The sequence below is a fragment of the Diorhabda carinulata genome, chromosome 9 (genome assembly GCF_026250575.1).
Source record: "Diorhabda carinulata isolate Delta chromosome 9, icDioCari1.1, whole genome shotgun sequence".
NCBI lineage: Eukaryota > Metazoa > Arthropoda > Insecta > Coleoptera > Chrysomelidae > Diorhabda > Diorhabda carinulata.
The window spans coordinates 20,190,599-20,217,365 of NC_079468.1; the positions used below are offsets into that span (position 1 = coordinate 20,190,599).

The following is a 26,767-nucleotide window of genomic DNA, read 5'->3' on the forward strand; positions in this document are numbered from 1 at the left end:
TGGTTGTTATGTTTGATGTCGTATGCTCTAGGAATTATCTCGAAAATTATTTTATGTAACAAGAAAATTAAGATTTCAAGTTTTTAATTTCTTCGCGCGTTATAGAAAATGATTTGAAATTTTATTTTTTTGGAGCATTAGATATTACTGAATTGTTCGTCATCTGAAATAAGCCATAGAAGCAAAATTTTTGTTGATACCAAAATAAATATGTTACCGTTCACATTCACCACTTTTGTATAAATACTTTTACGATATGTGAATTATTATTATTATTATTATTAAGATAATCTTCTATATATTATGTACATTAGGCATTATCACAATTTATAGATAATGCAATAAAGTACCTGAAAATATTGAAACCGTATTTTCTTAATTCTCCTAATCTTTACATCCTTTGAAAAATCTATCAGAAGAGAATTGAACTTCAACAAGAAACAAATTTATCATTGATGAAACCAAAAAAAGTGTATGTCCATTTCAACAGATTTTTAAGGAAAGCTTTAAAATTATGTTATTTCCAAAAATGCAGACATTGAGTGCTCAAAAGTTTTTGGATATAAAGCAGAATTACTCATTTACATACTAAAAAGAAAAAAATACTTAAAATACAATTATTTTGGTTTATAATGGATTTACACATAATTCTAATAAAAAGTTGACTTATTTTGTATTATTACTAAAACAAAGAACATCAATTTGGGGGATGAGGAAGGGGTTGAGCCAATCCTCACCAGGGAGGAGGGGCGGTAAAAAATGTATAAAAACGCCTCACGTAATTAATGGACGCCCCCTAAGTTTCTGCTAGGTAACGGTAGTGTAACTGAAACGTGATAAAAGTGAACAAAAATGCTAATAAAAATTTGATTTCAAAATACATTAATCGACCTTAAATGATTGTGTGATTTACAACGCTATGTTTCTAGTAGTTTTTTAAAAAGAAATTTAAAATAAACAAATTCGAACTGTATGTACAACATATTTATTGAAAAAAAATATAGTTTAAATAATACTTTAATAAATAATGGAGAGTGCACGTATTGAATTGACCCAACTTTTTAGAAAAAAAAACAAGAGAGAATTTGTCTAAGAAACAATGTAACTTTGGCGAGCATACTCGTGTTTACCACAATTGATTAACGGATTCTAACGAAATCCTTTAAATTATCTTTTCCCACACAAATTGTTCATATCCTAAAAAATTTGCTAACTATAGCTCTGAATGACTGTCTGTATCACTGTCTTCTGATTTCGACGATTGAACTTCATCATTTTCCTCGTTTGTATCGATTTCAATATTTTCAGTAGTGTTCTTTTCTTCTTTAACCCGCTGTTGTTCTTCTGCGACTGGTATTTCTTCTTCTTTAACTGGCTTTTCCACCTAAAATATAATTAAAAAATAGAAAATTGACATCCAAGAAGTAATTGAAGTACCTAACTAAATACTTAAGGTGAAGTAATATTTAGTAACAATTTGAAAATTAGAGTTTTCGAATAAACTAGGTTGAAATACCAAATATAGTGAGCTATCGTTATGTTTAATGTTTTAACACTTTTAATTAAACTATGCATATTAAATAAAGAGGATCCAATTAAAAAGGTTGAGTAGAAATGTTAGTTGACAACCTTATAATAAAATTACATTTGATTACAACAATTGAATCTTTAAATTGAAGGTTATGTTTTCTTCTTCATTCTTAACTTAGGAAATAACCTGTGGAGCTATATAAATTGTCAAGTCAGATAAACTGCCTCCACCTTTACCAACTATACAAAACGTTCACCTCATTGGGACCCTACTAACAGTGCTAATAAATAAAAGGGAAAAAATTCAGTAAATTTACAAATTACATACACTTAATAAAACAATACTGCATATGAATAAAAATAGAAAATACATAAAAGTATGAAAATAGTACAATTATAAGAAAAGAAGGAAGAAAAATAAGCAAAATGGAAATAAAACACTTGTGAGGGATAGTGGAAAAAACGAATGTGACAACATAAAGAAAAAAGACAAAATAACAACCAAACAAGAAGGGAAAGTTGAATTACAAACCGTAAGTTAATGGGATTAACGAGAAAATATTGGAGGGTGGCACAATCGTTAAAAAATAAAGGTTGAGACTAAGAAAAAATAGAAGACAGTGGAAAACATAAGAAGATCGCAACTCTCACCTGACACCCGAAAGAATATTTACATTAAATGTAAGAAACTGGTGGAAAATAAGATAAAGTTGGAATTAATAAAAACTAGTAGTTAGTGTGGTTATAACGTGTAAATGTTATTTACTACTATAATATACAATATTAAAAGTCAATTATATTGAATGGCGTCAGACATTTATTAGAAAGAATTGCGATTAAAATCAAAAATCAATAAATAAGGAGAATGAAAGAACAAAATTTGAATTTACTAAAGTCAATATAATTGATCTATCAGTACTTTGAGCTATTCATCTATTTTCTGGGGTGTAGACTGGTAATCTGGCCCCTCAACCCCCCTCTTTTTTCCGGACTTTTGACCGGCAATAGTTACACTAGACTACTCAGATCACCCAGAAACACTGTAGACAGAGAAGCGAAAACATGAAACGATTGTATGACTTAGCATAAAAAACAATGGAACCAACATATAGACATGTAAGTATAAGGAGACGGATGATGGTTGCCGGCCGACATGTTTAATCGGCAAATGGAATATTATAAATTTACAGAACACAAGATCTTTATTATAACCGTTGTTGTAGTAGAATTTTTTCAAATACCGTTTTTTAAAAAGTCAGAAGTGTTACAAATGACATTTCTATATAAGACGAATGATAGATAATAGACAGATAAAAATAGCAAGGGATAAATCTCCAATTGGAACACGGAGTAGAGGTCGACCACGGAAGAGGAGAAGTGACAATCTAGAGCCAGGATGAGAAAAATTATTGTAGAAGGGCATGAGTTAGACCTATTATGGAAGAAATCAGAAGATATAATCGATACTGATTTACAAAAACAACTTGTAATACTACCCATCCGCCTCCAGAGCAAATTAAAGAGGGTGTACATATCACTAAATACATGGGTTTTATAGCCAAATAGGATATTCTCACAAATTTAAAAAAATTATGCAATCGAGATAACAGGTTTCAAGATAATAATCCTGTTGCAGTAGAATCTTGACATAAATTGCTGTTTAACATTCAAACTCCTTCATAAATCTTCAAATTTAGTATAACTATTTTTAAGAAAGAAAAAATAGATGAAACAAATTAAAAATGAATCCACTAACCTTTTTAGGTTTCCAAAGTTTTGCTTTATTCAGAAGATATTTCACTTCTCTGTCCAATGCACCCATTTTATCCATCATGGATTTGATACTCAATTTAACTGGTTCATTTTTCGGTGTCGCTTCTTGTTCTTTAACCATTTTATCTTTCCATTCTTCAGTTTCTTTAATAATTTTCTCTAAAGTTTCTACTTCTACATCAGTAAATATGTCTCTATCAGGATTATCTTTAGTGGCATTTTTAGCACTTAATAAAAAGTTGGAGGAGTGATTTAAAAGACTGTTTAGAGCATTGAGAGCTTCTGGTCGTTCTTTATGTTCAAAAACTCTCGCCAACACATCTTTTGTTAATTCCATCAATTCTTCAATCTTCTTTTCGTATGTTTCTGCATTAGCATTAGATCCTTCATCATATATCCAATCGGACGTTCGGCTACAAGCCATACTGATTTTTTCTCTTTCTTCTGCAGTTATGGCTTCTTTGTATTCCTCTTCTTCTAGTTTGTTCTGCATGTCAATAACGAAACTTTCTAAATTGTTCAATGCTGTAGACCTTCTATTTATTTCTCTATCGATTGCGTCTAATGCATTAATTTTTTCTACAGATTTTTCCAGTTGTTTTTTATTTAAAATCGGAATTCCTAATTGCAGTTCAGCTGATAAAATTGGTTCTTTGAGGGTAACTATTTTTGGTTTGGCTTCTTTGATTTTTTCTGTAGATTGTTTAGACGTTTCATTAGACGTTGCATTTGGGGCTGCTTTTTCTTTAGGCTCCTCTTTATCTTCAACTAATTTTTCCCCGGAGGTTTCTTCGGTGCGTTTTTCTTCTGATGGGGGTTCTGTTGGTTTTTCTTCTGCAGATTTTTCTTCTCCTCCAAACAATTTGCTAAATGTGCTCCCTAAAGCATAAAATAATTTCTTGAATTAATCTTTAAATACTAGAAATATTTTCCCAATTAATTCTTATAAAAAGGTTGAAGGAACAGATTTCAATATTATGAACAGAACGAAATAGGAAAGTAACTGGTCAATTTAAATAAATTTAAAAAAGGAGTTATAAAGTATTGGATATTTAATTAGAAAAGTAGTAATAAGTTAGTGTAGTGTAGTGTTTAAATAAATTAAATGAGTGAAACAGAGTGTTTATAAATTCACCCCACCAATAAAATTAGAATAATAAAAACTTCACAATATACTTTTACCACGTTTGGATGTCATCATGCCCACTATGCGACATTTTGAACCAAAAAACAAATTTTTTAGAAGCTGGTTATTAGCTACAATAATAGCAGTCTAAAAGAAAGGCGACACTTTCTTGTAGACTGGATGACACTTGTGGTTTTGGCTAATTTTTCGTTTTAAGACAGAAAGAAACCCACAATAATTCATTTTTATTCTAACAGGTTTCTGCAAAATTTTCTAGAGAGTAGTTGAAATAGTGCGAAGTGCTTAAGAGTATCAAAAAAATTAAATTGTTTCCAAACAGCATAATTTAATTCTACAGTTAAGTGATTCAAAGTTGCCCTACTATGAACTTCTAGCCTCATAAAGTTTATCATCACTATAAATTGTTTGTATTTCATATTTAGTCGGTTTAATAGATTGTTATCTTTAACCCCAGTAAGTTATCTTCAATTATTTATTATTTATCTTATAATTAATGTGACTGTAATCCACCATAAATATCTTTATCTACTTTTCTAATTATTATTGCATAAGATAAGAATTAGTATTTAAAGAAGTTTGTAAGCTAGTAATGTGTTCTTAATAGTTTGATATTCGTCGAGTACGCCAGTCAGATTATTAGAATCAAATAAATAAATCGCTGCAGTTGGCATCCTAACAAGTGGAATGAAAAGTTTTTTTTTCTGAGAATTTGTCTTTGAGGTCATTATAAAGGTCATAGAGACAACCTCTTCATTGGGACCATTTTTTTGTCCAGCGTACATACTCTTGAAGCCTGAGAACAGGAAAAAGTCGGTAGAGGTCATATCTGAAGAATACTGTGGATGCGGTAGCAATTCATAGAATTAATACAAATTTTCCTTTGTTTTCATGGAACTGGGCATTATCTGCATTGTGTTTCCACTTGATTACCTACCTCGTGAATGTTGAATACTAATTAGCGTTAATACAGTATAAGATGAAACAAAAAATGATACCACAAAGAAACAGATGTAAATGTAAAAAAATCAAAATCCAAGACGAATTTTCTATTTGGAAGATATGTAAATTGGACTTACCTAATTTGGACAAAGTACCCTCTTCTTCATCGGAGGGTAACACAGTTTTTTCCACTACTAGCTCAGCATTCACGAAATTTAATACACCAGAATCGTCCATTGCAAAATGTGCTTTTATTCCCTTGGTTTCTACGTTGTCGCCAACATTTTTATTCAAAACTTCAGCAACTCCTTTCAAATCGTATTTAGAAATTTGAGTGTTGCCCAAATTTTTCAATTCTTCTTCAGTTAAATGATCGAGATCAGCATAGTTAACGTTGAAACTGAAATCTGTAGTGTGCTTGTTGAATGTAATTATTTTTTTCTGAGGATAGGGGTTCATTAAGCCAAAGAGGGTACGTTTTACTTGCTTAACGCCATCTTCGGCGTTTCTTTCAAAAGTCACCTAAAAAAATCCGATAACATCAATTTGGGATATTCCCTTTACTATAATGAAGAAGATTTTTGAAAACCTAAAATAACATTTATTAACCTAATCACCTTAAATTAAATAACATTGAGAGTGAGAGTGAGAGAGAGAGACAGAGATAGAGAAAGAGATAGATTCATTGGGTATATTTTGGGTGGGATGAGAAAATTTTTTATAGAGAGAAGGGTTCATTTGAATTGGCCTTGACAGAGGAGTTGCTCCTCTGCGGGGCTGTGCTGTGTTGATTGGTTTATAATTGTGCTGCTTTATGCTGAAAATGAAATGAAAATCATCAACATAATTTTGATAATACTTAGGATTGAGGTTAACTGAATATAAACACGCAACTAACTATAGTGATAAAAAGGAAATTTAAAACAATTCACTTAAATATTTGATAATATAAGGAAAATGTCTTACCTGAATTGGATACAAAACTGCATCTTTGGTGATAAATTTGGCAACTTTGAAACCGGTACTAAGGTCAGCTGCTTTGTAAACTGCTCCCATAGCAGCAGCCTCATCTGTATTCAAGTTTTTCGACAATTCCTGTCCAACAGCTTTTTTTATGTATTCTTGAATTTTTGGCACTCTTGTTCCTGCACCTACCAAGACAACTTGACTAACAACATCTATGGTTAGATGGGCAGCTTTTAAGGCTTGTTCCACTGGTTTACCCACTCTTTCGAAGAGATCCTAAAATCAATTTTTTCCATCATGAATATTTCACTTAGGCTTGAGTAAACAGTTCAATGAGATTGCTTCATTGGTGCTTCTATATTAATTACCAATATAATATATCCCTACTTACCGTGAAAAGTTCTTCCATTTCTTCCCTTGTAATTTTCAATTTGAAATCTTGCTCATCTAATAAATTTTCAATTTGTGCAATATGCTCAGCATTCGCAGATAAAACATTTTTCAATCTACCAGCTTCTTTGAACAATTTTGCCATGGCTCTATCATTCTTAAAAACATCATTTTGGGTTTTTTTCATGTTGTTAAACTTTGTGGCTAAATAATTTCTCAATCTGATCTGCATTTCAAGACCTCCAAGCGTCCTATCAAAACCGACTCCCAAAATTGAAGCTTGTGGATTTATTTCTACATATGGTTTATCTTTTGCTTTAACAGTTTGATAACTAACAAGAGTAGCAGTTGTGGAAGAAGCACCCATATCATAAAAGATGACATACTGAGCAGTTTCATTATATGTTTTTGATCTGAATATCCCAAAATTTAGTGCAACTGCTGTATAATCATTGATCAACTGTAAAACTTTAAGTCCTGCGAGTTCTGCTGCTTGCAAAAGAGCTTTTCTTTCTACTTGGTTGAAAAAACCTGGTACAGTTAATACACATTCCTTAATAGGTTGCTGAGCGCCAGTTTCTGCAAATTCTCTAGCTTTTCCTAACAACTGAGCTACTAACTCTTCAACGCTGAAAGTAGTTTCTTCATCTATTTTAAATGATATAGTTTTCCTCTCTGCATCTTCTATAATATCATAATAAGGGAAGCGTTGTTTATATAACTGCACTATGGGATGGTCAATACTTTTTCCTAGAAGGTCTAGTAGATAACTGAATGCTAATTTTGGAAATCGTACTCCTATACTTTGAGCATCTTCACCAAAAAGTCTTGTATTATCTCTGAAACTGATAACAGCCGGTGTTTTTCTCTTAGATTCCTTATTTAAAGCTATTTCCATTGGAACTCCTGGAGAAACAATTCCTACTTTCATCCATTCTGATCCTAAATCTACTGACATAACAGCTAAACTGTTCACATATGATACCCCAATGTAACATATTAACAGAGATAGTACTGTAAAAGGTAACTTCATACTTGCTCACCTATAAAAAATATATTTTTCAACAATTTGTACGGCCGAAATAATTGTTTGTTCAAAACTTGATACATTACGCAAAATTTGTAATAGCTATGAAAATATCATCATATTCGAAAAACATGAAATTTTATTATAGATATAATAAGAGATGATGATGAAATAGCATTACTTTAATTTAAAAACTGGCTCCTACACCGAAAAATTGGTTACTTCTCAAGATTTATAAGGCAATTACTTTTTGTATCTTACAGGTTACCGCTGATAAACATTATTTAAAAGTACATAATACGGTTAATATAAACTTACCAAGATTTAGTCTTCGGTAATTTTAGCTTAGTTGATTTATCTGAAACGAGTTATTTTATCCTACAAATAATATGCAAAATCCACGTCATATATACCCATGTGCAGTATAATCCTTCTAAAAATTTTATCACTGAAAACAGCTGTCAAAAGAAAAATTTGTTGTTGTGACGTTATACAATGATTGTCATCGACTGATTGTGTGTGGCCTATTTCTATTGGTTGAAATCATTACGTGGATAACCATAATGTTTGTTGGTTGGTGCACCTCTATCGTGAACTTTTCAGCTATTGGCAACAGTGAATAAATATCACTTCACTGTGGACAACTCATTCTGTGATCAAAATAGAGATGGGCTTAATTATGCACCATGAGAAAGATATTCAAAGCTATATACTGATTCTTAAGTAGAATGTATTGTATGTTTTCACATATTGCAAATATCCAAATCTTTTGTTTTAATATCAATTATTCCAAGTCAAATGAAGAGAAACTCTTCAACTGAAATCCGGAGTTTTATAGGTCACTAGTTTCTCACATATTCACCATTGAACATTTACCAAAGACATTAGTTCACTAATTAGATAAGATATTTCACAAAACTGATAAATCTTTTCAAAGAATCGGAATATTATACTGAACACACTGTTTACACTACCACTACACCAATACTCACAACTATCCTGTTTGACGAGCGTCTCAATAACCAAGGTAAACTGTTTACTTTCGTTCTTTGAAGGTGACTTGCAAATGAAACGCGTGTTAGACAGTGTAATATTAGTCAGACAGAGTATTGGTATAGTAGTAGTCTAAACAGTTCCAACTTAATAGGTATATTGGATTGGTCATTGGAAAATTACCTTCAACACGAAAACATTGAGTCAAATTGATATCATGAATCGATATATTGTGTTATACTACATCAGTTTTTAATCTGGAACTCGTACATTTATTTCATTTCACTGAACCTCTCTTTTTTATTTAGTAGTTCACGAAGCGCCCACCTTTACATCACAATTATTTCATTGCAGATATTAAATGTGGTCTGTGGAAGTATTGTGTACATAATATAGGTATAGCTAATCGTGGAATTAAAGTTAAAATTTGAAACCTCAATTATTCTAAAAGCACATTTTATCAAGGAAAACAAGACAAAAAGTACCAACTCATACTAAAGATAAAATTTAAATTAAATTTCAGACATCTACTACCAGTTAGTAGAACTAGCAATGAATGTTTTGGATACTAGCGATCTCTATTGTTGGTAGCCTAAACTTTAAACAATTTTCTATATGACGATGTCATTGTCATCTCATATATTTTTGACATTTGACAATACCTAGAATCGGTCGACGAGAAAAAAATAATTGTTAGTTGTTTTCAAGTTACAGGCTGTGGTGGTGTGTGAAGTTTTAATAATAAACGTGTTTTGTTATTGTATTTTTGACATGTAAAACCATCAAACTTAAAAGTGTTTTTGTTTTGTTTGGTGTTTTAAATTTTTTGTTTTAACAGTTAAAATATTGTGCCGATTATTAGAACTATCAAATAAGTACTTCGACGAAAAATAGGAGTACCCGTCCAAAGGAAACAAAAGGCTTTAAAGTGACGTTGTTTTGTGTGCCTCGACAAAAACGATCATCTCAGAGCGAAAGCGTGAGTTCATTTTCCTATTAACCAATCATATAGTTAATGTATTTCAGATTTTTGATGGCCATAAGTACCCACTTTAATATTTGTATGATTTTACAGTTAACTTCGTATTTTGTTGACTTCTTAGTTAAGTTAATCATTATGTATCATTTGAACTTATTTTTTATAAAGTATTACTCGTTTTGCTCAAGACATTTTTTTATTCATTCATATCTGTCTACTTATTAAGTAGATATTTTACAGTTATAAAGAAGCTTTTATCACATATTTTATAGGTTAGTATATAATTAGCATATTAAAGTACATACGTGATATATTTTATTATTATTGGGTATCAAATTTAGGTATATGCAATTCATCCACACCTTAATAATTTGTTTTGCTTTGTTATTAAATAATAGCAGGTATATTCAATTAATTGTATGTACTATTTATGTTTGGTTGATATTTAAATGTTTATATTTATATACACATGTCAATTAAGTCATAAATGCATAAATGCCAATGAATTTATTTTTCTTCTTCTTTATAGAGTATTCTTAAAATTTAAATCTCCATTATTTTTAGCAATAAGAAAGTTAATATGCTTATTAATGTTTTTTGAAAGAATAATAATTATACATAATCAAATTTCCATTTAAAAATCCTCATAAAATCTCCAATAAAGCTTCAAAGGATCATTTTGTTGAGATTTATATAACAATATAGTCTCACTATCTACAGCTCAGGAGAGTGAGGTGATTTTTCTTTCCCCACCTTGATTGTATTTAGCCAATATAGGTGACAAATATTATGGGAATACCCTCTGGGGCCTGGGCTGGTTATTCATTCATGCTCCTTCATTTTGTGATAACAGACATTTTAGTTTATTGCTTACAAATATTTTATACCGGGTGTATACATAATTTTTATTTATCAGGACGGTTTTTTATACCTTGTTAAAAGATAATTATTAGTGCAATTATTTTAATAAATCTTATCTCAAAAAAATATTTTTTGTTCTTTGGAATTAATTTTATTAGCAGATTACAAAATGAAATGATGTAAAAAAGGAAGTTTTCAAAATAAAATTGGTCTTGAGTTTCTTTTTATAAGAAATGTTTTTTTTTATTCAGTGAACATAGGTTAACAATGATCTTAAACCCCCCGTATACATTTAATGTGACTTCTTTACCATTTGATACTTTCCTAAAATTGTTTAATGTTACAGTTTATAGGCTCCTAGGAATGTGTTTAGTCATCTTTTCCAACCATGCAGCCAAATCACTTCTACCATTTTGCTGTTCTCATGAATTCTATAAATCTGATATTTTCGGTCATATATCAGTGCTAAATCAATAAAAAAAATTGGGATACAAAATTATGTACTAGATGCAAAATAACTATACCATTTTCACTTTATGAATAATTCTTATATTATCAAGGACCCACTACTATCCAAAGATATACATATATAAGTACTTAATATAAGTTGAACTAAGCCAGATTATTGGTCCAATTTTGGGGTGTTTAGTGTGTATTTTGGGCTGGACGCATAATTTTTTGATAATGAAGCTGGTCAAGTAGTGATCAAGCAGTGGTACTGAAACATCAACTGACATTTCTGAATCAACATCTTGAGATAATTTAATTTTATATATATATATATATATATATATATATATATATATATATATATATATTTTAATTTTGTTAACATATTTTTTTAATTCTTACTAGTTTGAAACAAAATAATAGTTTTTGTTAAAAGATATTTTTGTGATTTATTTGTATTTGATGATATAAAGCTACATTTAAGTGAATTTGTCTTTGAACAATGGCGCTTCCCATTTGAAATTATTTTTTTTTCTACAAATTGATTTGTGTAATGACAATTATTTCATTCCACAATGGCAAACCAATTTCATCACTTTACAGTAAGTTTAGAATCTCATGATTTCATTATTATTTTGGTTTTCAAGAAAATTGTTTTATAATTGTTGATATGATTCATGTGCAACACTTTTAATGATAGTTCATGATACTTTACAGTTTGCAGCTTTTCTAGTCGAACTGTTTTTTTTTTAAATATGTTTTGTTCCACTAGTAAAATGCTAAAGTATTTTATTCAAGTTTCGGTCTCTTGATCAACTGTGAATATGATCAGTTTAAATGTTTTCCTCAATCATTCATACACAGTAATTTTGATCTAATTTTTTAATAACTTGTAAATTATGAAATTATAAAACTTTTTTCAATGTGGAAACTGATAAGAAGAAATTAAGTGAGATTTCGAAGAATTCCATATATATTTCTAAATATGAAATATTTTGAGCGTTCTTAATTTGAAATTTTTAACATGTAATCAAAGAATCTGAAACCCCATGTATTTCCGCTCGGTATAGGTGAATATCACCAGGACATGCATGAAATAATAATAAAGGAAAAGCAAATATGATGTTAATTAAATTGAAAGCTCAACTATATATCTACCTACATAAATATTTAAGATTACTTTGGAAAAACCTTGTATAGGTTACGCATATGAATATGTTAGTGGTTAATGATTAATTATGAATTTTTAATCACCTTATTGTAATTGCAACGTCTCTGATTGTGTTGTAAATAAATGAATAATTTTTATTTATAGCTTCTGCTTCGAACGGTTAGTACCTTTAGTATATTATCAATGCCTACATGTTTTCTGATGTTGGGTCGCATCAGCTTTTTGCGTTGAATGTAATATAATGTTTAGACAACTTGAGTTATTGTAATGCATTTTATCCACGACTATTGAATAATAATGTACCTATTATTCGTTTTGCTTGGCCTTTATAAAACCCATTAACCACAGTAGTGGTTAATGAATTCATTAATCACTGCTTTCTTATTTTAACTATATTATATTATTTTGTTACAAAAAAATCTGTTTTCATAATTTTATCATGTAAAACACTGCTAAATATTTTCAATATAGTTCTGTACACATAAAAAAAATTAGAAAAAGTAGGTTTTCTTAAACCGGATTTGAACCCGGGACCTAGAGCTTAAAAGCACGAAGCATTAACACTAAGTTATCAGTGACATTGGATGTGTCTATTGTATATCTGTTTTTTAACGTACCATTGTTTTCGAAACAATTTTTAAATTGATGTACCTTTTGTAAAAATATAAATTTGACTACAACCTGTCAAAATTTTTGTTTGCGTGCGTGGATTTTTCAGTGTTTGAATAGTTGATGTTAAATTATGTTAAAAAAACTAACTAAAAATGGATATAGAAAGTGAAAGTGACTTTTCTTTAACATCACCAAAAATTAGAGAAGCTGCTGAAGTTGCCTCATTAAATTGATTGCCGGAAAAGTTAAAGTATATAATACGGCATATGAATTTTGAACTAGGAAAAGGGATTATTAATAACTATAAATAAATACTATCCTCTGGTAACATTGGATACCCAATATTTGTGAAACTAATACACAGTGTAGTAAATAGCCTTTTCTGCGCCTTTGTTTTTATAGATATTATAGATACCCTAGAGCAATGGTATGTACATGCCTACTTCATTTCATTCTTGGTGGACCTTGGTGTTGATGGACAAATTATCTAATATTTTGGAAGAAAAATCTAGCTAGAACTATTTACGTGAACCCTTCGCTTCTTATACAACCCACTGTGTCTAACTCACTAAAAGTCAAACGCAAGTTTACTACTGCAAATGCGTTGCCCACCCTGATGCTTAAGATTAAATTTTTGGGCCGTTTTGGTCTTCATCAAATAACACCCTGCACTACTTGATATGGTAGTTTTGAATAAGGAAAGCAGTGTTTAAGTATGAATTGTTGAAAAAACGTTTATTAGATAATATTTGCAAATATTATTCCAGTAGTTTCCAACCTGATGGAATCGCTTTCCTAGGAATACTTGATGTCAATAAACTCTGAAAGCTTATTGCAGCACTTTGATTTTTGATGAAAAACACTTGAACACTTTCGGAATTGCAGCTTTAGATGTGATTGGGAGGATTGAATGTTTACTTTTTCTTGAAGATATTTCAAGTTATTAAATATCGTTTAGTCATTTTCGAAAACCTGTTTTTCTATTTCTACTTGGGATTGTATAATTGTATTTTAAGAGAATTTACTATTGTTTTAAAATCTCACCCAAATCCAGTTTAAGTGTGAAGGTTCTCTACAATAACCTCGAAATATAGGAGGTTATTTGAGCTAATACCTTTTTTTTGTGTAAAAAAACATTCTTACAAAAAGACATCAATGAAATTAATAAAAAACAATTCTCATTCAAACGCGTCAATAACGTTTAATTTTAACTGTATTTCCTTGGGAATATTTAAAAATAAACTTCAAAAACTGTTTATGAAATAACATTCTATTTTAATTTAAATGTTGTTTGGACATTCCAATTTTTTGTTTACACCGATCAAGACACATGAGATGTGTTTCAAATCAAAATAATTAAAACTATAAAATTGCTTCCTGTCATTTGTATTGTTAGATTTTACATTCGATATCGAGTTTATATTTAAATAACAAAAAATAAATTTTATAAAAAATATAATTGCTACAATCGTAGTGGTTTATTGTTATATAAACTGCAATCCATAGGATCTATTGTATCCCCCTTCTTTGCTGCGATACTGGGGAACGCAGTGTTTACATCTGATCTGTTAAACTCATTCTTTTTAGATAATCTAGAATGTGGCTGCCAGAAATCTTTGTCTTCTAACACGTCTAACACATTTTTTTGACAACATCGATTTTAACCATCAATGTAATTTCCTTCAAGAGCAATATAATCATTCTAACGCTTCTCTAACTTCTCGATGTCCTTCTTGTAGAAGAATTTCTCTTTTGTCTCAAAATAGGCTTCAGTTTCTGCAATTGCTTCTTCATTTCAGCAGAATTTCTTACCAGGGGAGCATTCTTTTAAGATCGGCGAATAGCCACTGGGGGCCAGATCTGGACTATACGGTGGATGAGAAAGCTGTTCGTTCAATTTAACCATCGTTGCCATCGACTTGTGAATCGGTACATTGTCTTGGTGAAACAGTAGTTGTTTCTTTGACAATGAGGCTGTTTTTCCTTGATTTTTGCATTGAAACGATCCAACAACTCGACGTAGTATTCGCTATTGATTATCTTTCCCTTTTGGAGATAGTCGATGAACAATATTTCATGGGCATCCCCATGCCACTTTCTCAGCCGACTGTTGTGCTTTTGAACGCTTCAAACGTGGTTCATCGACTTCAATCCACTCAGATTATGATCGTTTTGATTACGAAGTGAAATGATGGATCCATATTTCATCCGTTACGTATAAACATGGCCAAACACTGTCCTGAATCATTAGCACGTTGTTGTTTTTGATCGACTTGAGTAAACGCGACACCCACTTTAAAAAAAGCTTTCTCATGGTCAAATATTCATGCATCATTGTAAACACAATGCCTTCTGATATATTTACGGCCTCAGCTATCTCACGCAATTTCAATTTACGATTTGATATAACCAATTTGTGGACTTTTTTGATGTTTTCTATAGTAACCACCTTAATTGGATGGCCAGAATGTTCACCATTATCGGTGTCTTTATGACCACGTTTAAATTCAGTAAATCAATAACAAATGGTTCTTTTCGATGGAGTTGAGTCCGTACAGTCCCCTTGTACAGTTTTTTTCATTAGGAAGCAAGGATAAATTAAACACACGATTGTTTTGAATCCATTATTTTGAAAAGAACGCTTAAATGGCTGTCACTTTTTTCTGAATTATCGAAATGTCACGCCGAAAATGCATATCTATATCTAGCTAAGTCTTTAGGTGTCTATTGAGGCGACAGTGCTTCAAGAGAAAACTCCTGTTAGTATTCATAGATTGTTCTTACTTAGATTGTAACATTCAGCAGATCTACTCTGGTTATATTTTCCCAGAAGAGTCTTTGCCTCTCTCGGCCCTTGTAGATTGTACCAATAATTGATTTTGCTCCTATCTACCTTCTTTTCCAGTACTTTCTCCATTGCTCTGTAGCTGATACCACACAAAGGTCCAGGTCCCATCTGGTCTCTCCCCGCTTTAATGAACAGCATTCATAACATTTTCTGAAGCAACTTTTGACAATAACAACGCAATGTTTGTGCTTTCATAATCACCCATTCCAGAAGTTGAACTTTGTATTGCACTATGAAGGACTGAATAATGCTTTGGTCTAAAGGTTGGATTTTCGATGCAAAGTGGTTCGAGGCAAAAATTTTAATTTTACATTTGTGAATAGTAGAATAGATCGATTTTTTTCCTCATATCTGCAACAATTTCTCTAACCCATGGTTCGAATATAGCACTGGACATCCAAGTAGATTTATTATCTCCCAAGGAGACAGGAAGGGCTTCAAGTTGATAATTTTTAAATGCATCAAGTTTTACCGATCGTCAGAGGTTTCAATGTTTCCCCAGTCATACTGGCATATAGAAGAACAGTAACACGTTATTTTCAAAGTTTTTCTTTTTTGCAAGTTACATATTTTATTGCCAGACTTCTATTAGGCATTGCTTTATAGAAGGAACCGCACTCATCAAGTTTAAATATGTCCTCATCTTTTAAATCCTTAGTAATCTGAAGGAACTACTATACGTAAATTTTTGCAGTATTCTTGCCATTGTTTTCAGTCGAATATTTTTCTACCACAAAAAACTATTTGAAAAGAATGGATTAATATAATTCCTTTCTGATACAATTTTCCCATGGATTTCTTTATCATCCACAAATCAGATTTATCGTACCTTTTTTTCACTATTATTCAGAGGTACATATTTTATATTCCATCCGCCATTTGTTATTGTAAAGAATAATGAAAATGTTGTTTTACAAAACGGAGGCGTTTTTTTTGTATACCGTTCTTGCTTCACCGGAAGTTTAAAAATACCTTGAAGAATTAATTAGACATGTACTCGAACGATTCAGACCTCGTAGTCGGCCGCTTTTTTTTTTATTATACAACACATTGAACCAAATAACAACTCAAAGACAAAATCAACAATAATTTTGATTAACAGTAAGACAATCATCCTGTTAGAATTCCTCTTCATATCCAATAGAATTGAGGCAACTTAGGCAATACAAATTTTTCACTTATCCTTTTATTCAATAAGCGCAGCAACAACTTCTGCGATATAATTTACGAGAGTTGTCTGAAAAGTTTCCGATTTAACAAAGGCAACAAAACATTTTTTTTCCTACTCTATACTCTGTTCCTACAAGAAATGTAAAGAGTCTCTAAAAGTGCGTCTCCATTGAACGAACAATGGGGAAACAAGTTTGTCAAACACGTTGATTAAAGTGCAGTTTTAACAAACATTTTCACCAAACAATTGAGATTCGGCATGAAACACTAGTCAGTTAGGTTTTGTCGAAGAATGGGTGATTTAAACCGCCGCCGTCGTCTGGCCTGCATTGCAGCAGCTTATATTCTAATGGAAGAACCTCGTTCTCGTCGATGGTGGCAGAGACAATTGTTTTTACGGCGTTACGAATATAGTGGTGATGACAAAATACTAAATTTCGTCAAGCAATCAGCGTTCAAGATCGTTTGGCTACACTATCTTAGACTAACTGTTTTATTATTTTTTTTTCATTGAAGATAGGCCGGAAAGTAAATAAAAATGAGTCCGTTAAAAACTTTTATCGGACTATCACAATAATTTTCTGGCTCGGTCCGACAAAATGAGATTTTCTAACCTAAAAATACACCGGAAAGTACTAATTTCTAGCCCAGTAAACTAACATTTTCATCAACTCGTATTCCATGTTTATAAATTGAACTGTCGATGTCGATTCACCTATAAATCATTAATATGTAAATTTTAGATTTAATGATGATTTCGAATAATTAGAACTTATTAAATTTCTTAATTATATAATTACCTACAAACGAATTAAATTAATTAGGATGAATTAAGTGGACTGTGTGAATAAACTTTTATTTTTTATACATGGTCCGTCGAAATGGAAGGAACATTGAATTTGTGTTTTGATTATGTAAAATTGTCTCAAATAATTTTTTTCGTATATTTCGTTTACTGTTAAGTCAGAATTTCTGTATCGGTTGCTGATATTCATATTGAACACACTGTTTGCATTACCACTACACGAATATTCAATTCAAGCGACACGCGTTTCGATAACTAAGTAATCGTCTTCAGTTTATCTTTAATCTTTGATAACGATAACATACTTACGAGTCGATAATTATTCACCAATGATAGTGTTCTGCTTATAAAATTCGGAAAAGTCATTTTTTTCATGACATCCAACATTTAAAAACGCAGCATTTAATTATGGAAGCTTTTTACTTCAAGTGTCTATTGATTTTGCACTTGTATTGCTCTGCTAACTTTTTTCCAAAGTTAACAGAACAGCCAATTAATTAGCGTTTAATTAGCACGTAATTTTCCGCTTATTGTTTCTTCTCTCTGCTCATATTGCTCTGCTAACTTTATAGTCCGGTCAAATTAGACCAAATAATAAAAGTGAAGCTACATAAATTCCAACCAAGCTGAAAATCAGTAAAATTGTTTAAAATACAATTGAACATAGAATTTGAATGTTCCCCATCATTTCCGTGTATGGAAAAAATTTTATTCAAGGTCAAAGGTGAAAAAAAATGAGTTTTTCGCAATTTTTAGCAAAACAGTGAGTTTTATCATAAAAATACCTCAGACAAAAATTGTAGATCATAAAATTATCTGCAAAAAACGTATGAATACTTTTTTTCCCACAAGCCACTGTTTCTAAGATATAATGACTCAAAAAGTTGTAGTTTTAATGTTTCAGATTTAATGTCGTATTTAATTGCTATAATGATTGCACGAGAAATACCAAAGCTGCAGGACAACATCGTCGAACTTTAGCAACATCTTCGTCAATTGATAATTTATTTGAGAAACTTATAATAACAGTTCCAATCAGGCAACAGAAATTTCTTACAAATACTCCCAACAAGTGTCGGTTCATTCCAATGTTGTTAGAAAAACTGACTGCTGAAAACATATTGATGAAACCATTAAATATGACAGTAGCTTTCACAACTTTTTGAATCATTATATCTTAGAAATAGTGGCTTGTAGGAAAAAAAGTATTCATACGTTTTTTGCAGATAATTTTATGATCTACAATTTTTGTCTGAAGTATTTTTATGATAAAACTCACCGTTTTGCTAAAAATAGCGAAAAACTCATTTTTTTCACCTTTGACCTTGAATGAAATTTTTTTCCATACACGGAAATGATTAGTAACATTCAAATTCTATGATCAATTGTATTTTAAACAATTGTACTAATTTTCAGTATGATGGAAATTTATGTTTGTATGTATTATTTAAATACAAGATGAAATCCTAAATTGTTTTAAGTCAAATAATAAAAAACTAAATTGTGGTTAGATAATATTATGGCTCGCCAGATGATTTTAAAGAATTGATCAAGTACATAAAAATTATTTTTACATTTTTTCATGATAACTCATCTCTTGAACGAGGATTTTCTATTAATAAAGACTGCTCAATTGAAAATCTTCAAGAAGATTCGAAGATTCTTCAAGAAAATTCGCCCAAAATTAAAATCTATTATCTGAAGGCACCCTTCTTCTGCACGACGAATAATTGTTGCCACACCAGTCTCTTATATTCCGTAGCCAGGAATGTTGTTTACGCCCTGGTCCTCTCCTTCCGTCGATTTTTCCCGTCTGTATGAGCTTGAGAGTTGAATATCTCGGCACTCGCAGGATGTGTCCGAAATAAGATACTTCATTTGTCATGTGCTGTGTCCATGGGATCCGTAGAAGTCTGTGCAACAGCCACATTTCCATTGTTTAAGGATCTCACTTTCAGGGACCACGTCTCCACACCATTCAAAAGGATTGTCCAAATATAACATTTTATCACCCTCAATCTAAGGCTTAGGGGGTCTTCTCGGCGGATTAGGAATTTATTAAACTTTGTAAAAGCTGTTTTTGCAATTGCTATCCGAGTTTTAACTTCCTCGTTGCAACAGCCACATTTCCATTGCTTCATTAAGCTAATTTTTACGTACTTACGTTTTAGGTTAAGTAAATTATTTTAGTCAGAGTTAGAAATTCATTTCCTTCTGTCGTCAATAAAATTGATGAGATAAAAGTTTTAAATGACAATATGTATACTGCCTATTTTTAGAATTGGGTCGATTTATCACAACTGTCGTAATATATATAATTTACTCAATAAACTTTGTATTATACCAACTATAACAATAAGTAATTATATCAGAGAATAAATGAACGAGACATGCTGTCTCCAAAATAATTATTAATGAATAATTCACTACAACTCTCAATTGAATAACAATGGGACAATTGAGAATGTCTAATTTTTGAAAATGACTTATTATACTTTATTTATAATCTTACTTGAAAGACTATAAAAAGTATCTAACTGCAAAAATTATATGCCGAAGTGAGTTTTAAGGAAACGATTATGATCCCCCTCGTGAATAGAGTAGAGAACTTCACTAATTAGTAAACTCGATTAGAGATCAAAGTTTCACACGTGATCGTAACCAAAAAAGCGCCATCGCATTTTTTGCATTAAATGAAATATTTAGTTCGGCTTCGACTGTTATTGTTATTAATGGTAGTATTATCTTTCTATCGAAATGTTTTTCTTATTTATTTTCATACGGTGGGGTGGATTCATACACTAACACTAAGTATACTAAACTATTCACTATGCACTAAATTATCCACTTAACTATTCATCAAACTTATTACTAAACATTTTTACTTTTCTATGATGATGTGTTCTTAATGATATCAGATTATTAACTGACTACTACGGCTGTTAGAGACTCGTTTATATACGTTTTAATCAAATCCATAATGCTGGAGATCTCTATTTTGCCGTGAACAAGTAATAACATACTGTAAATAAGAATAAATATAGAGAAATTTGTGGTGTTTATGAAAACATCGGTGAAAATAGTCTTTCTGGGAATTGCCCTCTGCATCCACTACATTTAAGATTCTATTAACGTAATAAAACATGACCGACTTCGCGGTCTACGTCAGTGGACGAGTTGGTAACACTATTATTAATAATTAGAGGGTGATGGTTTTTTTACGATCATTTTAAGAATTTGTGATAAAGGGTAGTACGGGTGTCAGTCGAGAGTTTGAAGGGTTAGATATTTTAAATATGTCTGAGTGCCTAAGACGAGAACATGGAAATTAGTTAGGAAAAATATTATTATTGAACGTATTAAACAAACACCTTTTATTCCGTTTTCTACAATTTATCTAGTACAAGTTTGGCAGGTTATCTACATAGAATTCCAATATAAAAGTTATATTACTCTATGTAAACAATCCAGGTCGCTATCGATTGACACACTTTGCGGTCAACAGTGGTGTTCCCCAGGGATGCATCTTGTTACCTGCTCTTTAAAACTTTAACGATATCACACTGGTGTCGTCGTGCAAATCAACTACCCCAATAAATCTGGTGTCGAGAAGAAGCAATCTGATTGAGTTCAACGCATCGAAGATCCAGGTTGCTATTCTTACGAAGAAGGCTGGCAATGCAGCTCAGGATTTGGTCAAATACCACCATCAGCGCAAATACACTTTTGGATGTTGAAGTTGAAGCGATTTAGCCAAGGCAACTTCACAAAAACTTGTAGTCCTCTTTAAGATCAAAAAGCTATGATATATTCCGCGACACATTTTTGCAATATCGTTCGCACATTTGGAGCTCGTCTCTCAAGCATACCCTGAACATGCTCGACTCAATACAGAAGAAAGCAGTTCGACTTAAAGGCGATCCAGAGATGGAAAGCTTAGAGCATAGAACAAAGGTTAAGTTAGGCTCATGAACACAGAGTTCGACTGCAGACACTCTGAACAATTAATCGCGACTCATTTTTTTTGAGAAATGAGAGCTTGTGGAATCAGCTACCAAGGCATTACAAACTACAGAAGTTCAAGATCAATATCCACAGATAACTCCACCCGGCAGACACCACTTACTCAAGTGTAGAAGGGTTTACCATCTTGTGCTTGCTTTTTACAATGGGACGCCGCTGAAGGCGGCATAATCATTTGTTATTTTTCACTTTTACCAGACTGTTTGACTTCCCATAGGTCGACAACACTTTAGCTACGGTAATTGTTAGTTTCCGCCATGTTCTGATGTCACTTTTACATTAATCTGATAGGTACTCATTCAAACGTTATTTTCGTTGTTGGGTCAATATGGAGAAAAAAGAATTTAAATTGTTAATAAAACATTATTATTTACGTGATTGAACAATCGAAGAAATCGACGAGAAGTTACGTAAATATTATCTAAATCTCCCTGTCTCTTGGGATGATTGTTAATATCCTGGACTGTTATCCGTTATTCCAAAAAATGGTTATTATGCCCGTCATCAAATAAGAAAAATTTTATCTTTACTCGAAGAGATAAAAGACGCCTCACTGCGAACTGAATAGTAAAAACCTTTTTTAGGTTTACGTTACAATATTTAATTATCAGAATCAGTGAATCATTTAAAAGTATAAATAAACAACAATATCACACGTAAATTGGGTATTATACATAATTCGGAATATTTCTGATGTTTTTGAACTTGTTGACTAGACTATAAACTCTAAATACAAAGTCGTCCACTTAAAACGTCACCTTTGATGTGGTTTATTCTTCCGTTGAAAAAATTATGTGACACAAAGACAAACAAAAATTAATGCAACTAATCAAGTAGTTTAGTCAAGACAATTAAGTTTATTGAAATTCTTCGTTTTAACCACGAAATGACACCGAATATAAAATGTGATGTTTAAAAGAATGGCTGTGCATACGACAATAGGAGATATGCTAATTTTATATTATGCATTTGCGTGTCCGAAAATTAATTAAAATGAACCACATAATTTATCTCTATAGTATTTATTTTTTTGTTCTGGAAAACGAACAGTGACATTTTTGAGTTACTTTTTTGAGAGACTAATTTGGAGGATGTTGGAATATTTAATGCAAAAATCCTTCTCTTTTAAGATATTATACTTTGATAATTTAAGGTTTAACACTCATAACTCCGATAACCTTGAAAATTTAGTATGTTGCTTAATTTGATATGCATATACGGGGCGCGGAAATCATTTATTCATATATTATATATTACGTTGAAAATTTAACTGATACTGTCATAACAGTCATACCGAAAGTTGCGTTTTGAGTGTTCCATGTAGTGAAGATCAGTGATAATGATGATAAAAAAAATGATGAACAACATATTCAAGAAAAGCTTAAACATATTTCACTAAATTAAAATCGAAAATACCAAAAAACAAAAGAAGTAATATTATAAATCAAGTGCCTTGCACTAATTGTGACGCTGAGTACATAGGACAGACATCTCAGTATTTAGAAAATAGACTAAGAGGTCATCAATACGAGAAAAGAAATAAAATTGCATTAACCAAACATGAAATATCAAAACATAAATTCAATTATAAAGATTCGAAAATTCTTGGAACGGAATCTAATAAAATGATAAAAAAGATCCAAATAATTTAAGTAAAATTTAAAGATCTATTTTGTAAATTCTAATAAAACAAATAATTTAATTGGTTACTGCTTTATATTTGAGATGTAACAACTAAGAACAAATCCATTTTTCTTATTAAAACAAATTTTTATTTTGATTTTATTCTTATTTCGATATTCGTGATGTAAGTGATCTATTGATTAATATAAATATACAAATTGTCAGTGAAATAAGTCAAAACGTCAATTTTTATCTTTCTTTTATAATTATATACAATTACCTATACTTATATATTATTAATTTCAATATAATTTTGGAAGTAAAGTTTTCTATTTTAAAACATCTGTTAAACACATTTTTAACCTTGTAATATATTTTGGTATTTCCTAAAATAAAGAAAAAAGGTTTTCGAGCTACAGGTTATACATCCAGGTACGGGTTTAAATATAAAATCAATAAAACAAACCCAAATTATATTTAGTTTAGGTAGTAGGTAGTTAGTTCTCTCCGATCCTCAACATTGTAAGGACACACCCCTGTAACTCTAATAGAAATAAAAAAATCTTTCAATTGATAACGTATTTAGTTTTTTTTCCATAAAATATACCGTTACATAATCCACAATCCCACAGAGGACCTGCCAGTCATTCGTGAGGATTATCCCTGGTGGCGTTTCCAATACGGTGGCAGAACGCACTTATTCCCGAAAAGAAACGCGCTTCTTTTTTTACTCAGTTAATACCGAAGTGAAAAAATTTTCAATTAGGAAAAAATATATTTTTATTTTGGGAATAATGGTGGTGTCATGCCACGGCGGCTTTTATTGACAAGCCTCTATAATTGTCAACCATTTACTTTAAATAGTATAAAATGTAAAAAACCGCAATTCAATATGTGATTTCAATAGAAAAATTCTAGAAAAAATAGAAACAAATATAAATTTTACATAATCTAGTAGGCGTTTACATGTCATAAATTGTTGACAACTGTAACGGCTAATTATCTATAAATAGGTAACGCCTTGTACAAATATAACTGTTCCAAATGCTTTTCGAATGATTTGAGAACGCAGCTAAGATATACAGTACCCGTTAAAAGTTTTTGCCCACCTCATAATCCATTCAGTATATTTCCAAATGATACACTTTGAAAAATTTCTCTTTCTTAGTGTCATGCGAAGGTCGAAACGGTATCTTACCACCAAACTCAAAATAGTAGTGTTCGTTATTTGTTTACTTCATACGAGCGCATTTTTATATTTTATCTGTGATTGCAACATGTTAAAACTTGCAATTACCGGCTGATTTTCTTATTATTCTTTAACTGTGAATTGTTTTCTCGGTGTTTATGATTGTAGTTTAGTCCCAGTTAGCCCTATGTAGACGCGCTCGGATTTATACTTTTTCTTCGTCCGTAAACGTTTTGTTTTCGCTAAATTCAGACTTGGTAAGTTTTAAAATGGATAAAAACCAAGGCTTGAAACTCTTGCATTCATCATGATTCTTCATAAACTGTAAATATGATCGCCCAGAGATAGCAGCTAAGATCATTGAATCTAGGGATCTGCCTTTGTGTACTTATACAGTGGAAACGAAATTGAGAGAAGCTGGGTAGAAGGGTGGGCTAAAGAGCATAAAAATTGGACCCATGAAGAGTGGGAAAGAGAGTTTTGTGAAGTGATGAGTTTAAGTTTGAGGTTTTTGGGTCTAATAGAAGAGTGTTTGTGCGCCGGTCTAAGGAAGAACTGATGTTAGAAACATGTGTAATCCCGGCTGGAAAACATAATGGGGGCTCGGTGATGGTATGGGTATGCTTTGGAGGAAGAGCGACTGAAAACTAGGTAAAAATCGAAGGAATTTTGAAGAAAGAATGCTACAAAAAATACTAAAAAGAAAATGTAGTAAGTTCTGTCCAGCACCTGATCGGTAAAAATTTATCTTCCAGTATGACAACGATCCAAAACATTCCTCCAGACTGCGCAAAGAGTATTTGAAAGAAGTGGATAGGGATAATGTATTGAAATTATTGACAATCCGTTTGAGTTGTTGTGGGACCAATTGAACATAGAAGTCAGGAAGTAGTGTCCTACTTCCACTTTACATTTTTGAAATATCCTGAAAAAAGCATGGAATGAAATAGACGACGATTATTTATCGAAATTGTTACAGAAAATGTCAAAATTTTCAACCGGTAGTGTATGCAACATAATTTTTGCTATAGGGTGTTTGAAAATGTAACTGAACGTTGAAAACAAAACAGATCCGCTTAAACAAAAAGAAACAATACGGAATTATTAAGTTGGAATTTCTGAAACCGTTGATGATATTCATAATGATTCATAATATCTGCATCTGAAAAAATAAAGAACATTTCGAGTTATAATATTTAATATCAAATATCGACTTTCATCTTTGTACTATCCGCAAACAAAGCTAATAACGTAATTAAAAAATTAATGTCCGAAATCACCCATTAGTTACTCATGAAGCATGACGTTCATTAATTGTCATTTTAAAAATGTGTACGAAAATTTTAAACTTAAATACATTCTAAGTAGTTAAATAATTTAATTCACAACATTGTAAAAACTATTTATTAACATAAAATATAAATAAATAAATAAAGTGGTTTCAACAATCTGACTACCGTACTCGGTGGAAGTCAGGAAGTTAATGGAACTTCAAGTGTCTAAGGGATATATGGAATCGCTTAAGTAAGACGTTGTTTCCCATCAGGGGACGGTCAGTTGACAATAAAACTTAATGATTACGATAGTAACTAACAATTCTTCACAGTCACATCAATATAAGACAAAAATTAGGTAATCAGGTAATAATATAACAAAATAAGAGACATATTATATGACTTAATATATGGTTAACAGATCTTAAATTATCTGCCTTTTTTGAATCACCTTGTAGTATGTAATAACCATCAGAGTAGTAGTCACTTCTAAAGTTCAATCAAGTTCATGGTAAAAGTAAATTTTTAAAAGATGATTCACCAGACTGCGTTGTCCGTTATGGTACATGAAGAATATAAAAGTTGCCCCACATAATGTGTCATCTAAGAGGTCGCTTTAAATTTTTATAGAATGACATTCCCATCAGACTCGATGAGAGAAGTTCGAAGAATTTATGTTCAAAGCTATGAGATAAATAAATAAAGGTGTTGAAACATTTTATCATTATATTTTCCATTGGTTGAGTACTACAATAAGACAATATTTGTGGTAGGTGATCAGGTCAGTCCTTAACTCTTATTATTGCATCAATTTTAACAATTTCTTTTTAATATTTCTGTCCGGTTTCGCTAAGGGAGTTGATTGATTGATAAGATTCAATGGTAGTACTGAAGTTGATGTTAACCGAATCAAAGTCATAATTGAAGAAGATCGTCATATAACTTTTCGAGAAGTTGCGAAGAGGCTGCATATAACTACAATTGAAAACGTCTTAAA

The 26,767-nt window shown here is 31.2% G+C and overlaps 2 protein-coding genes across 11 annotated transcripts in view; one reads left to right on the forward strand and one right to left on the reverse strand.

Moving 5' to 3' along the window:
- Positions 1–966: 966 nt before the first annotated feature.
- LOC130898235 (hypoxia up-regulated protein 1) lies at positions 967–8,806 on the reverse strand. The gene is made up of 6 exons (XM_057807348.1): positions 8,091–8,806; positions 6,747–7,788; positions 6,356–6,631; positions 5,527–5,911; positions 3,287–4,182; positions 967–1,384 (listed from the first exon to the last, which is right to left on the reverse strand). The coding sequence occupies exons 2-6, from the start codon at positions 7,776–7,778 to the stop codon at positions 1,214–1,216; spliced, it is 2,760 nt and encodes a 919-aa protein (XP_057663331.1). The 5' UTR covers positions 7,779–7,788; positions 8,091–8,806; the 3' UTR covers positions 967–1,213.
- A 596-nt stretch (positions 8,807–9,402) lies between these two features.
- The window catches only part of LOC130898311 (signal-induced proliferation-associated 1-like protein 1), a 92,630-nt gene continuing 75,265 nt past the window's right edge, over positions 9,403–26,767 (forward strand). For 5 of the 10 annotated variants that reach the window (XM_057807511.1, XM_057807516.1, XM_057807517.1 and 2 more), the window contains exon 1: positions 9,403–9,744. The gene's annotated coding sequence lies outside the window, so the exon portion shown is untranslated. The remainder of the gene's footprint in view (positions 9,745–26,767) is intronic. The other 5 variants (XM_057807513.1, XM_057807514.1, XM_057807512.1 and 2 more) reach the window with 2 other exon arrangements.